This window comes from Sorex araneus, chromosome X, assembly GCF_027595985.1.
Source record: "Sorex araneus isolate mSorAra2 chromosome X, mSorAra2.pri, whole genome shotgun sequence".
NCBI lineage: Eukaryota > Metazoa > Chordata > Mammalia > Eulipotyphla > Soricidae > Sorex > Sorex araneus.
This window is the reverse complement of record NC_073313.1, coordinates 164,094,405-164,109,622: the sequence shown is the minus strand read 5'-3', so window position 1 is coordinate 164,109,622 and position 15,218 is coordinate 164,094,405. Positions and strand designations below refer to the sequence as shown.

The window sequence follows — 15,218 nt, the reverse complement described above, 5'->3', positions numbered from 1 at the left end:
ATGTTTTCTTCTTGTAGAGTTCAACCAGTGCTTTATATACCATTGATATCAACCCCTTATCTGATGGGTATTGTGTAAATATCCTTTCCCATTCTGTGGATAGTCTTTGTATTCTGGTCACTGTATCTTTTGCGGTGCAGAAGCTTTTTAGTTTAATGTAGTCCCATTTGTTGATCTCTGTTTTTACTAGATTGCTTAGTTCCGTGTCACCCTTGAAGATACCCTTATCTTCAATATCGTGGAGGGTTTCGCCGACCTTGTCTTCAATGTACCTTATGGTTTGTGGTCTAATGTTGAGGTCTTTAATCCATTTTGATCTGACTTTTGTGCATGGTGTCAGGTCAAGGTCTAAACCCATTTTTTTGCATGTGGTTGTCCAGTTGTGCCAGCACCATTTGTTAAAGAGGCTTTCCTTGTTGAGCTTATTTTTATGTATGGCCAGAGATTCGTGCTGATCTTTCTTTCTGGTGTAGGAAATGTCTGCGCATTTCAACGGCATTTGTTGAAAATATTTATTGCTTACTAGTGTATAAGTGAGACTATAAAATGATTATATCTTTTACTCTTGCTTTCATTCTCATGATTGTTTTCTTGACCAGTTTTTCTAGGGGGTCACCTAGAAAATGTTTACCCCCCCCACAGACATGTAGCTTCATTAATTTTTTCTAATGAAAGCTTATATTACTTCTTCACTTATTTATATTACTCGTTTCTGTCTTGTTTGGGTCACTAAGTTACACTTTTCTCGCTTTTTGAGGTCAATACTTGGTTCAGTCTTTCTCCAGTTCTAAGATTGTTTTTTAAAGGCTCTGGATAAAAGTTCTATGTTTTCCTCATTGTAAAGCTTCTCATGTGAAACCCCCCCCCAAAAAAAAAATAAAAGCACTGTAGCACTGTCATCCCATTGTTCATCAATTTGCTCGAGTGGGCGCCAGTCACGTCTCCATGTTGAGACTTGTTGTGACTGTGTTTGGCATCTCGAATATGCCACGGGGAGCTTGCCAGGCTCTGCCGTGCGGGCGGGATCCTCTCGGTAGCTTGCCGGGCTCTCCGAGAGGGATGGAGGAATTGAACCCGGGTCGGCCGAGTGCAAGGCAAATGCCCTACCCACTGTGCCATCCCTCCAAAAAAAAAAAAAAGAAAGAAATACTTGGACAAACTCCCCCAAACCTGGGTTCTCAGCCCATGGTGCCTCATTCCTGATGCACTGAAGTCTCTTTCCTCCCCCGCCCCGTTCCCGGGTGCCCTCCCTGCCCTGCACGGTGCCCACTCACTTACCCTGGTGGGTGAGAGCGTCTTTTTCCCACGGCCAGGTGGCAGAGCCAGCCAGCCCCTCCTGCGCCCAGCTGGCGAAGTAGATGTTGAGGAAGTGGCTGCTGTTGGGTTGTAGCAGCTCCTTGAGTTCCTTCACGCTCAGGTACGCCCTGGGGGGCACAGGAGGCAATAGCGTCATTCCCACGGGGGGGGGGGTGGTTGCGGGAGGGGGGGGCAGCGGAGCGGGCCGGCACTGCCCGTCTGGCTTGAGTGAATTTCTCGGGTGGGGATGAACCTACCTCGGGAAATTATTTAGCTCAGGAAGATGTGCGTTTCAAATCGGCGTTATTGGGGAGGGTGCAGTAGAAAACAGAATTGTAGAATTTATTTTTACTTATTTATTTATCTACTTATTTTGCTTTTTGGGTCACACCCGGCGATGCACAGGGGTCACTCCTGGCTCTGCACTCAGGAATTACCACTGGCGGTGCTCAGGGGACCCTATGGGATGCTGGGAATCGAACCCGGGTCGGCCGCGTGCAAGGCAAACGTCCTACCCGCTGGGCTATCGCTCCAGCCTCGAATTAATTTTTTTTAAAAAGGGGTTATAAATATAAAATAACGGAGTAGGAGACTAAATACCCAAGAATAGTAGAAATAAGTACCAGGAGGTTGACTCCATGGCTTGGAAGCTGGTCTCACATGCTGGGGAGAAGGCAGCTCAGATAGAGAAGGGAACACCAAGTAAAATGTGGTTGGAGACCTCGCGGGGAAGGGTGATGCATGCTGAAAGTAGACTAGAGACTGAACACAATGGCCACTCAACACCCCTACTGCAAACCACAACACCCAATTGGAGAGAGAGAACAAAAGGGAATACCCTGCCAAAGAGGCAGGGTGGGATGAGGGGAGATGGGATTGGGGGGGTGGGAGGGATGCTGGGTTTATTGGTGGTGGAGAATGGGCACTGGTGAAGGGATGGGTTCTCGAACTTTGTATGAGGGAAACACGAGCACGAAAATGTATAAATCTGTAACTGTACCCTCACAATGATTCACTAATTAAAAATAAATTAATTTTTTAAAAAATGAAAGAAACAAGAGGTGGGTTAAAAGGGATATAAAGACAGTGGTGGAGGATTTGAAGGTGGTGTTTTTTTTTTTTTTAGGTCCTTTTTTTTTTTTGCTTTTTGGGTCACACCTGGCAATGCACAGGGGTTACTCCTGGCTTTTCACTCAGGAATTACCCCTGGCCGTGCTCAGAGGACCATATGGGATGCTGGGATTTGAACCCGGGTCGGCCGCGTGCAAGGCAAACGCCCTACCCGCTGTGCTATTGCTCCAGCCCCGAAGGTGGTGTTTTTGAAGGTGCAGTTATTTTGTACATCAAAACCATAAAAGCTAACACTATTGTAATCATATTACAATAACTACAATAAAACTTTTTAATTAAAAAATAAATAAAGGGGGCTGGAGCGATAGCACAGCGGGGAGGGCGTTTGCCTTGCACGCAGCCGACCCGGGTTCAATTCCCAGCATCCCATATGGACCCCTGAGCACCGCAAGGGATAATTTCTGAGTGCAGAGCCAGGAGTGACCCCTGTGCATTGCCGGGTGTGACCCAAAAAGCAAAAAATAAAATTAAATTAAATAAATAAATAAATAAATAAAATACGAACCGCCAAGATGTGATCCCGGGGGCCGCACGCATGTGCAGAGGCCGCAGCTGCACAAGCGTGAATCCAGACCCAGCAAAACCTTTCGGCATGGTTGCAGAATTCTCCTCGCAGAATGTCTCCAGCCTGAGAACTAAGCCTCGGCCCCGTGCCCGCCCAGGAGGGGAAAGGTATTCTCTCTCTCTCTCTCTCTCTCTCTCTCTCTCTCTCTCTCTCTCTCTCTCTCTCTCTCTCTCTCTCTCTCTCTCTCTCTCTCTCTCTCTCTCTCTCTCTCTCTCTCTCTCTCTCTCTCTCTCTCTCTCTCTCTCTCTCTCTCTCTCTCTCTCTCTCTCTCTCTCTCTCTCTCTCTCTTTCTCTCCAGGGAGGAAGGGCGCGGTGTCCACCATATTATGACGACCACAGATTGGGTTTTCAAGCTTGCAATGATCCAATATCTGGAAGAAATCTCCCTGGACTTAGTTGTTAAAGTACAGAAATTCAAAACCGTGCGGCCTCATTTGTCTTCACAGTAGGTCTGAATCTAGTGGGGTACTCCTAACAATAGTGAGGTTTGTGTTGAAATATTGAATGTAACCAAAGTAAACAGAAAGTAAAATGAAACTTATCAGTTACAAGGCAGGGGGTGGGGGGCGGGATGGGAGGTGTACTGTGTGGTTTGTTGTTTTTTTGGGGTTTTTTGGTGGTGGTATATGTGTGCTGGTGAAGGGATGGTTGTTTCAGCATTGTATAACTGAGACCTAAGCCTGAAAGCATTGTAATCTTCCACACGGTGATTTAATAAAATAAAATTTTTATTTAAAAAAAAAGAAAGAAATATACATTGAGAATTCACTCTGTGTTGGAGGATGTAATTAAGGTGTACATCACATCAGAGGGAGCAGGAAACAAGGGATTTTTGCATCCCACAAAAATGTCAAAATATATCCAGGATGTCTTAAGTACATAAACCAATGACAAGACTTGAAACTGCCTTCATTTTATGGATACACAAGAAAGAGTATTGGAAATTAAAGTGTTGGGAATTAAAAGAGTTTATAATTATAGTTAATTGTATTTTAGCTGACACATTTAAAATAATGTTAATGCTTATAGTTTGGATGTGCAAAGTTACAGTACCTTCACCAGCAATATAGTGCCCAAGACCTCAAAATAAATAAATAAATAAATAAATAAATAAATAAATAAATAAATAAATAAATAAAATACTCTATGGTTTTTTTTAAAAAGGGGTTATACACACCTACAGCATTAAAATGGAAAATATATTTTCTAATATATTAGGAGGTGAAACAGGAAAGTTAGAATGACCTCTAAACCGCCATAGGATTCTATTTCTTTTTTTTTTATTTAATTGGTTGGTTGGTTGGTTGGTTGGTTGGGTTTGGGACCTCACCGGCAGTGCTCAGAGGCTATCCTGGCTCTGCGCTCAGAAATCACTCCTGGTGGGTTCAGGGGACCCTATAGGGCTGTCTGGGATCCAACCTGGGTCCGACGTCTGCAGGCAAGTGCCCTCCCTGCTGTGCCATCTCCACAGCCCCAGAATTCTATTTACTTAAATCTCTATACACCTATAGAACTAGAGAGCTAGAAGAGAGCAAGAACATGGGATCAGAAGCATTTTATGAAGTTCCCCAGGGAGAACTTCATAAAATGGACAGACAGGGAGAAGTCTGTCCAGAAAGGCTGAATAAGTGGACAATCAGGAGAGGGACTGGCTGAAGGACGGATCAGGGCCACTCAAGGTAGCGTGTGTGTGTGTGTGTGTAGAGGACAGGAGACAGACACAGAGACAGACAGACAGACAGAGGATGTACACTGTCAAAAAAAATAAAAACACAAATCCAGGGGCTGGAGCGATAGCACAGCAGGTAGGGAATTTGCCTGGCACCTGGCCAACCCGGGTTCGATTCCCAGCATCCCATAGGGTCTCCTGAGCACCACCAGGAGTAATTCCTGAGTGCATGAGTCAGGAGGAACCCCTGAGCATCGCCGGGTGTGGCCCAAAAAGAAAAAAAAAACAGATCTGGAGTCCTGCAAGCTGAAAATCTAAAGAGAGACTCTAGTAGCTTTATTTTGTGTGAAATAGAAATCTGGGCCAGAGAGAGAAGGACGGGGGCATCAGGTGGGCATGGGCAACCCCTGGCATCACACGGTGTTCTGAATGTCAGCAGCTGTGACCCCTCAAGCACATCGCTGGGGTGGCCTGGGGGACCCCTGGCAATACTGCAGAGCGCAAGCAGCCCCTTATCCCGGGGTTTTTGTGATGGACCTTTCTTTTTTTTTTTTTTCTGCTTTTTGGGTCACACCTGGTGATGCACGGGGTTACTCCTGGCTCTGCACTCAGGAATTACTCCTGGTGGTGCTCAGGGGACCCTATGGGATGCTGGGAATCGAACCTGGGTCGGCCGCGTGCAAGGCAAACGCCCTCCCTGCTGTGCTATCGCTCCAGCCCTGCTCTGATTACTTTTGAGCCAAAAAATCGAAAGAAAAGGAAAACAACCAATCCTCTCCAAGAATCCTGATTCGACCCCATCTTGCCCCATCTCCCCCTATCTTGCGGGGCTGCAGAGGGTGAGCGGGTGAAGGTCCCTGAGGGAGAGAGACCCCCGCCCGCTCTGGTGTTTTTTTTTTTTTTTTGCTTTTTGGGTCACACCCAGCGATGCTCAGGGGTTACTCCTGGCTTTGCACTCAGGAATTACTCCTGGCAGTGCTCGGGGGACCCTATGGCATGCCGAGGATCAAACCAGGGTCTGCCGCATGCAAGGCAAACGCCCTTCCCGCTGTGCTATCGCTCCGCCCCCCCCCCACTCTGGTTTTGCCCACTCGGTGGGGAGGACTGGCACTGAGCCCTCTCTAGTCCCTGCAAACAGCAGCAGAAGGGCAAAGAGAGAGCCAAAGAACACATCGGTTTAATAGTCCTCAGGGGGTGCCCGGCCAGGGAGGACACTGACTAAACTGTACAGAGACGCCTCCAACCAACGCTAACACAGTTTCCTGCCCGCCACCTCCTCCCTCACTGCACTCCATTTCTTTTCTTTTTTCTTTTTTTTTGCACTTTGTCCTTTTCCAAGAGCAGTATGTAAAACACCCAAAGAATGTTCTCCTTCCGTCTGTGTTATGTTTGGGGGACAGCTTCGTGTTTACTTTTTCGGGGGTACGATGAGGATCTTTTCAAACCCCAAACCGAGATGTGGTCTGAGCATCTAAAAACCCCAAAGAGGACCCACTTTTGTTCCTTCGGGCACCCAGCCCTGTGTTATTCCATTTTCTCGAGCAAAATACTTATCTCAATGTCCATCCTCACCCCTGTCTAAGCCCCCCTTGGGATGCCACATAGGGAATTCAAGTAAAGAGAGAATTGCCCATTCAAGCCTCATTCACAAATTATTTTTTTTTCCTTTTTTGGGTCACACCCGGCGAGGCACAGGGGTTCCTCCTGGCTGATGCACTCAGGAGTTTCTCCCAGCAGTGCTCAGGGGACCCTATGGGATGCTGGGAATCGAACCCGGGTAGGCTGTGTGCAAGGCAAATGTCCTCCCCACTGTGCTATCGCTACAGCCCCGATTCACAAATTATTATTATTATTATTATTATTATTGCTTTTTGGGTCACACCTGGCGATGCACAGGGGTTACTCCTGGCTCATGCACTCAGGAATCACTTCTGGCAGTGCTCAGGGGACCCTATAGGATGCTGGGAATCGAACCCGGGTTGGCCGTGTGCAAGGCAAAAGCCCTCCCCGCTGTGCTATCGCTCCAGCCCCCATGGCATGAGAATATTTAAAAGGCTGCTTGATTCTGGAGTGCATAAAACTTGTGAGGCCCTCGCTCACTGCTGATCTCCACAGCCCCTCTACATGACAATGAACCCGCTGAAAAACCCAGGTATGTGGTTTTTATAACCCCGAGGCTTCTGCAGAGTCAGAATGGGTGACCTCCACCCATATCCCTGTTTTCCCGGGAGCCAGGTGCCATTTAAACTCAGTCACAGCCATGTTCCAGAGACTGACAAATTTCACAGAGAGCCACAAGCTGTATCACCCAATCCAAGATCTAGGAATCTCTGGAGCTTGTTTGAGTTTTTTTTTTTTTTTTTTTTTTGCTTTTTTGGGTCACACCTGGCGATGCACAGGGGTTACTCCTGGCTCTGCACTCAGGAATTACTCCTGGCAGTGCTCAGGGGACCATATGGGATGCTGGGAATTGAACCCGGGTCGGCCGCGTGCAAGGCAAACGCCCTACCCGCTGTGCTATTGCTCCAGCCCCTTGTTTGAGTTTTTAATACTCCACTCCACATGACAGCTTGGGTGGTGGGGAGGTGTTATGGTGGTAGGACTGGTGATGGAATACGGAATATGGTAAAATACTGTGAACTATTTTATTAAAATAAAATAAAATCGAGGGGGAAAAAAAAAAGGATGAGGCCCGAAGCAATTAGGCTATAAGGATGGAGGAAATGTTGCATCACTGAGGCCAAATGTTTAACTGAGGAGTTGGTGTCATCCCTCTCCTGCTGAGCTCACGAATGCCTCCAGATTGCAAGTCCCGTTAGCAATCCTTCTATCTAACTGTTTGGTCAGTGCCGACCTGAGAAAATCATTTTCTCGGCAAGAGTGGCTGGCTGTTTAGACGGAAACTTTGAGATCATCCAAGACCCAAGACTGAACTCCAACCACTGCTTCACTGCTTCAATGACGCTTCAACCCAGCCTCAGTTTCCCTCTCTGCCATGAAGGAGGCTGAGTGACTCCTTCTCAAAAATTATCCTGGCCTTAATCTCATCATCGGCCACCCTCCAGATCACATGGCTGTTTCTCCAGGGAGGGAGCATAACATGAGGCCCCCATAGCCATGCCATCGGACTCCACGCCAGGTTGTTCCACTCGGGGGCCCCCCAGAGGGGGGCGGGTGAGAGCCCTCCCCACCCCAAGGGACCCAGCCCCAGCAGCCCCAAGAGGGACGGAGGAATCGAACCCGGATCAGCAAAGCAAAACCTGCTATGCTATTGCTCCAGTCCATCAGAAAGAAAAACAGAAAGAAAAGAAGAGAAGAGAAAAGAAAAGAAAAGAAAAGAAAAGAAAAGAAAAGAAAAGAAAAGAAAAGAAAAGAAAAGAAAAGAAAAGAAAAGAAAAGAAAAGAAAAGAAAAGAAAATCATTTGGATTTCCTACATCTGTGGGCCCTGGGTCTCCCAGCCTTTCTTCTGCTAACCATGCCAGGTTAACTTGGGACATTTGGCTGCACCGTCTAAGGTGCTGTGAGAACCATCGTTTGTCATCTAATCAAATTATTCTAGAACGAAAACTCAGCCCCACACAAAAGGTTCATTCTTCTCCATGATGCCCTGCATAAAACAACCTCAAGGGAAGATTGAAAACGACATGGAAAGGTCAGTCCCGAAATTATTATATTTTCTTGCATTTCAAAAAAACACAATAAAAAAAATAACAAACCCAGGAAGAATTAATTTCCAAACCCAAGGGGCTGAGGAAAGATGAGTGGAAAACAGGAAATGAAGGGAGATGGGGGGAAAAAAAAAAGGCTGGAACAAGAAAACCGGAAAGAAGGTACAATGATGGTCACACTCCGTGTGCAAATATACAGAGGCCACCACTGAGGGTCATATTGGCTATTTTTGTTGAACGGGGAGAAAATCCTGAAGGAGTCATGCCATTAGCATGCTCTCGTGGTCAACTGAATGTCTGGGGGTAGCTCAAGGGCATTTTTTCCAACTCGGGGCTGGCACCCATTATTAAGTTATGAAATAAGTGCCGTGGGTTGGAAACCAACCTCTGTTTAAGACAGGAGAGAGGCCACTGGTATGCCTTCGAGGCTGTTAAGAGTGTTTGTCTTGGGAAACTTGGGGATTTGCACACATTCATAAATAGAGACACATATACACGCTGGAGAGTGTTTTTCCAGCTCGGGACCAGGGTCAGTGGAATGTGATGCTTTCTGCTGTTTCGAGAGTCAGCTGGTTTTGCTCTGAAATTCTGCTGTATCATTCGAAAGGATCACTCTGGACAAGAAGGGAGTGTGAGAGGAGATAAAGGGCTAGACACGACCACCTCTCAGTATCTGTATTGCAAAACATAATGGCCAAAAGGAGAGAGAGAGAGAGAGAGAGAGAGAGAGAGAGAGAGAGAGAGAGAGAGAGAGAGACATATCTCTTCATTCTCAGCAATGGAAAACACATTATCAAATGCTTCCTTTTCAGCAGGTCCAACTTTGGGGGGAGAAACTCCAAACGAACAATAGTGAGTTTTTTTGTTGAAATATTGAATGTAATCAAAGTAAAGTGAAAGTAAAGTGAAATTTATCAGTTGCACAGGTGGGGTGAAGGACTGGGGAGGTGGGGGGGTGGGGGGAGGTATACTGTGATTCTTGGTGGTGGAATATGTGCACTGGTGAAGGGATGGCTCTTCTAGCATTGTATAACTGAGACTTAAATCTAAAAGCTTTGTAACTTTCCACATGGTGATTCAATAGAAAATTTAAAAAAAATTTTTTTTAAAAAGACAGAAATAAAACTCAGAGCAACACTGGAAGATTTGACTAGCAGAAAAAACAAATAAAATAGGGCTGGAGCGATAGCACATTGGGGAGGGTGTTTGCCTTGCACGCGGCCGACCCGGGTTTGATTCCCAGCATCCCATAGGGTCCCCTGAGCACCGCCAGGAGTAATTCTTGAGTGCAGAGCCAGGAGTAACCCCTGTGCATCGCTGGGTGTGACCCAAAAAGCTAAATCAATCAACCAATCAATCAATCAATCAATCAAGTTGCTTACCTGTATTTAAAAAAAAGAAAAGACAAAATCTCTACCTTCCCCCCCCAAAAAAAAGGAGAGAGGAGAGAGAAAGAGAGAGAGAAAGAGAGACAGAGAGAGAGAGAGAAGGAAAAGTCTCTGCCATAGAGTGGGGGTATCACTTGTATCTCTTGTCATCCTGTTGCTCATCGATTTGCTCGAGCGGGCGCCAGTAATATCTCCATTCATCCCTGTCACGTGCTAGTGTAGCTCAATGGCATCTTCTTGCTCCAGGAACATGAAGAGCCTCAAACTGTTCGTTCAGGGTCTTGATGAAGTCTGACCATCCCATAGGTGGGCTGCCAGGCATTCTTTTGACGCCCCGTGGAACACAGGGGGTATAGGAGGGAAACTGGGGACATTGGTGATGGGAAATGTGCCCTGGTGAAGGATGGGTGTTGGAACACCGTATGACTGACACCCAATCATGAGCAGAGTTGTAACTGAGTATCTCCCTATGATTCCATTTTTAAAAGAATCTTTCTGTCTCTTTACAGACCCCTCATTCGAGCCTCAGCTTCTGACAGCCAATGAAGCTTAGTTTTCACTTGTCTAACTACATTTTGGGCTGGAGCAATAGCACAACGGGGAGGGCATTGGCCTTGCATGCAGCCGACCCGGGTTCGATTCCTCCGCCCCTCTCGGAGAGCCCGGCAAGCTACTGAGAGTATCTCACCCCCATGGCAGAGCCTGGCAAGCTCCCCGTGGCGTATTCGAGATGCCAAACACAGTCACCACAAGTCTCACCATGGAGACGTGACTGGTGCCCGCTCGAGCCAATCGATGAGCAACGGGATGACAGTGACACAGTGATACAGTGAACTACATATTGCCACTTGGAAAAGTGAGCTCTACTTTCCCATTCTAAGTCTACAAGCAACTTCTGCCTCCAAGATTTTTCTCTTTCTAGAACAGAGTGGGTGGGGTACACGGCCCTGCATCCTGGCACCCCGTATGGTACCCCAAACCTTGCCAGGAGTGATACCAGAGTGCAGAGCTAGGAGTGAGGCCTGAGCACCACCAGGTGTGGTTCAAAAATTTAAACAATTGCCCTTTTGACAATGTTAATTCTCCCAATCCATGAGCAGGGAATATCTTTCCATTTCCTCATGTTATCTTTTATTTCTTTTTTTTTTTTAATTTTTGGGTCACACCCGGCAATGGACAGGGGTCACTCCTGGCTCTGCACTCAGGAATCACTCCTGGCGGTGCTCAGGGGACCATATGGGATGCTGGGATTCGAACCTGGGTTGGCCACATGCAAGGCAAACGCCCTACCCGCTATCGCTCCAGCCCCATCCTCTTTTATTTCTTGAGGTAGTGTTATGTAGTTTGCTTTGAACAATTCCTTTACCTCCTTAGTTTAGCTGATTCCGAGGTACTTGATTTTTCTGAGGCATGATTGTGAAGGGGATTGCTTTTTTCATGTCACTTTCTTCTCTCTTATTATTTGCGAATAGGAGTCATAAAATTTGCATATAGGTGGATCAACATGGAAAGTACCACGTTAAGTGAAATGAGTTAGAAAGAGAGGGACAGATATGGAAAGATTGCACTCATCTGTGGAATATAAAGTAACAGAATAGGAGACTAACACCCAAGAACAGTAGAGATAAGGATCAGGAGGATTACTCCACAGCTTAGAAGCCGGCCTCCCATGCTGGGGGAAAAGGCAGCTCAGACAGAGACGGGACCACCAAGTAAAGGGTGCTAGGAGGGCCCGCTCGGGATGGGAGATGCGGGCTGAGAGTAGACTATAGACCGAGCACGATGGCCACTCAATACCTCTACTGCAAACCACAACACCCAAAAGGAGAGAGAGCGAGAAAAAGGGAATGCCCTGCCACAGAGGCGGGGTTGGGTGGGGGGGATGGGGTGGGGGTGGCGGGAGGGATGCTGGGACCACTGGTGGTGGAGAATGGGCACTCGTGGAGGGATGGGCACTCAACCATTTTATGACTGAAACGCAAGCACAAAAGTTTGTAAGTCTGTAAGTGTACATCATGGTAATTCACTAATAAAATTTTTTTAAAAAATTAAACAATTGGGGCTGGAGCAATAGCACAGTGGGTAGGGCGTTTGCCTTGCACACGGCTGACTCGGGTTCAATTCCCAGCATTCCATATGGTCCCTTGAGCACTGCCAGGAGTAATTCCTGACTGCAGAGCCAGGAGTAACTCCTGTGCATTGCCGGGTGTGACCCAAAAAGAAAAAAATATTATAACAATAAACAAACCCCAAAACTACAAATTAAAAACAATTTTTTTTGCCTCTTCTCAGACTTATTATTATAATTACTGTGGCCATGTCCCAAATCGATGGATCTAAAACTCCCAGTGCCTGTTCCCCTGTCCTAATAAGCTCACGGTGTTACTTCGGGGACATTCCTTTCCTTCATTTGTCCAACAGGGACAGCAGAAGTTTCCAAGATGAGATTTGCAAATGCAACTTGGGGTTTCGTTTCTGTTCATACATACTCAAGCTACCCATGGCGCACTTGATATGCTAAAAACAGTAACAATGATGGTCCTCATTCCCCTGACCCTGAAAGAGCCCCCAATATGCCATTGGGCTACACTAGCACGAGACAGGGATGAATGGAGACATGACTGGCGCCCACTAGAGCAAATCGATGAGCAGCAGGTTGACATTGATACAGGGATACACACTCAGGCAACTTGAAGTCCCATTAAAGCGTTCCTACCAAGTCAGGTTTTATCTCACCCTCTCAAACCGGCATCTTCAATCATCCGTTTTCCTGGTTTTATTCCAAGCCTTGACATCCCTCAGACTGTTCTAGAATAGCCCTGGATGCTGGCTGCCTCACTTCAATTCCTTCTGACGCACGAAGGGCCTGAGGCCAGCTACTTCTCAGAGTCATCACCATGACCCTGCCTCCCTAATGCATGGATTCATCTGCTCTTACTCACCTACTTGCCTTCGCGCCTACCACCTGTCTAGAACAGAATTTTCTAGTCAACTATCCCCACACACACCTCGTCCGTCACTGCCCACTAAGCGTCCCCACCGCTAAACACTTCAACCTGTCACCTGATTGTAAAAAAAGTCACATTTTTTTCCAACAGCAGTCGAAGTCTTATAAAAATTCAGGCTATCAACTGAATACCTCTATTGCAAACCACAACACCCAAAAAGAGAGAGACAGACAGACAGACAGACAGACAGAGAGAGCGAGCAAAAGGGAATGCCCTGCCACAGAGGCGGGGTGGGGTGGAGAGGCCGGGGCGGGGGTGGTAGGAGGGATGCTGGAACCATTGGTGGTGGAGAATGGGCACTGGCGGAGGGATGGGCACTCGATCACTGAATAAATGAAATGCAAGCACGAAAGTTTGTAAGTCTGTAACTGTACCCCATGGTGATTCACTAATAAAAAATTCACTGTATCACTGTCATCCCATTGCTCATCGATTTGCTCAAGCGGGCACCAGTAATGTCTCCACTGTGAAACTTGTTACTGTTTTTGGCATATTGAATATGCCACAAGGAGCTTGCCAGGCTCTGCCGTGCGGGCGGGATACTCTCGGTAGCTTGCCGGGCTCTCCAAGAGGGGCGGAAGAATTGAACCTGGGTCTGCTGCGTGCAAGGCAAACACCCTACCCGCTGTGCTATCGCTCCAGCCCGATAGTAATATTACATATTATATTATAGTAGAATGAATTAATGACAGGAATAAAAAGAATTAGAATTCACTGCATTTTATAATAGGAGTAAAAATAATAAAAAATACAAGCCACCCTGAAAAATGACATTGTAAATAATAATGAAGTATTGCTATCTCCCTAAAACTCGCTAATACAGGGAAGAAAGAGGGGAAGGGAAATAATAAGATATAAAAGCTTAACATCGCCCAAATGCTGAGTGATAGTACAGCGGGGAGGGCGTTGGCCCTGTATGTGGCCGACCCGGGTTTGATTCCTCCATCCCTCTAGGAGAGCCCAGCGAACTATTGAGAGGATCCCGCCCGCATGGCAGAGCCTGGCAAGCTCCCCGTGGCGTATTCGATATGCCAAAAACAGTCACAAGTCTCACCATGGAGACGTGACTGGTGCCCGCTCGAGCAAATCGATGAGCAACAGGATGAGAGTGATAAAGTGATCACTCAAATGAAGAGCAGGGACTGAGACCTCCAAGCCTGCTCGGATCGGGACTGGGCCTCTTCCGCCCAGATTCCCCATTTTCCAGTAGCTAGGCGGTCACACCCAGGGACTGCCCCCGGCGCTGTGTAATCCCACCAAGGCCAACATCCAGAGACTATAAAACCAAGCTCCTAGAAGACGTCTTATAGCCTAGTCCTCCCTCTAGGAGAACCTGGCAAACTACTGAGAGTTTCCTGCCCCCATGGGAGAGCCTGGCAAACTCCCCGTGGCATATTCATATGCCAAAACCAGTAACAATGTTGGGTCTCATTCCCCTGACCCTGAAAGAGCCTCCAATGCGGCATCGTTGGGAAAGACAAGCAAAGAGAGGCTCTAAAATCTCAGGGCTAGGATGAATTGAGACGTTACTGAGACCGCTCGAGAAATTTGATGATCAACGGGAGGATGATGCAACAAATGAATGGAGTTATTCTCTATCTGTATCTGTCCCTTTCCTTCTGACTCATTTCACTCAGCATGATGCTCTCCAAAAAGGAGAGAGCAAGCGAGCAAGAGAGAGAGAGAGAGAGAGAGAGAGAGAGGGAAGGAGAGGTGCCTGCCATAGAGTCAGGTTGGGAGGTGGGGGATGATGGGAGGGAAACTGGGGACACTGATGCTGGGATATGTACACTGGTAGAGGGAGGAATGGGTGTTGGAACACTGTATGACTGTAGCTTAAATTGAACAGCTTTGGAAGGCTCTATCTCACAGTACTTTAATTAGCCCAGCCAGCTACTGAGAGGATCCCGCCCGCACGGCAGAGCCTGGCAAGCTCCCCATGGCATATTCGAGATGGCAAACACAGTCACAACAAGTCTCACCATGGAGACGTGACTGGTGCCCGCTCGAGGGTATCTGCAATACTTATTCGGTGAACCATGGAACACAGTTTAAGCTCAGAGGAAGGCTGAGATGTGTCCTCTGCCCCGTCTCCAGAATTAAGAGGCACAGCTCAGGTATAAGGGGTGCTGACGGGGACCCATGGAAGTGCCAGTGACCCCGACATGATGCAGGAAGGAGGGGCAACCTCCCAGTAGAAGGCTCGGACCCGGGGCCGGAGTGATAGCACAGCGGGTAGGGCGTTTGCCTTGCACGCGGCCGACCCGGGTTCGATCCCCAGCATCCCATAGGGTCCCCCAAGCACCGCCAGGAGTGATTCCTGAGTGCAGAGCGAGGAGTAACCCCTGAGCATTGCTGGGTGTGACCCCCCAAAAAAAAAGCAAAAAAAGAAGGCTTGGACCCGTTTCTCCTCTCTGAGGCTCTGTTCCCACAGATTCGACCCAGGCGCCCACCAGGGGTACTAAATCCATGAAACTCCCAACTGCAAAGAA

At 47.5% G+C, this 15,218-nt stretch overlaps 1 protein-coding gene across 1 annotated transcript in view; it reads right to left on the bottom strand.

The window, feature by feature from the left end:
* PAPPA2 (pappalysin 2) overlaps positions 1–15,218 on the bottom strand; it is a 39,025-nt gene that overhangs the window by 17,550 nt on the left and 6,257 nt on the right. Inside the window, exon 4 of the mRNA XM_055121219.1 lies at positions 1,279–1,424. Coding sequence (XP_054977194.1) covers positions 1,279–1,424 — 146 coding nt within the window. The remainder of the gene's footprint in view (positions 1–1,278; positions 1,425–15,218) is intronic.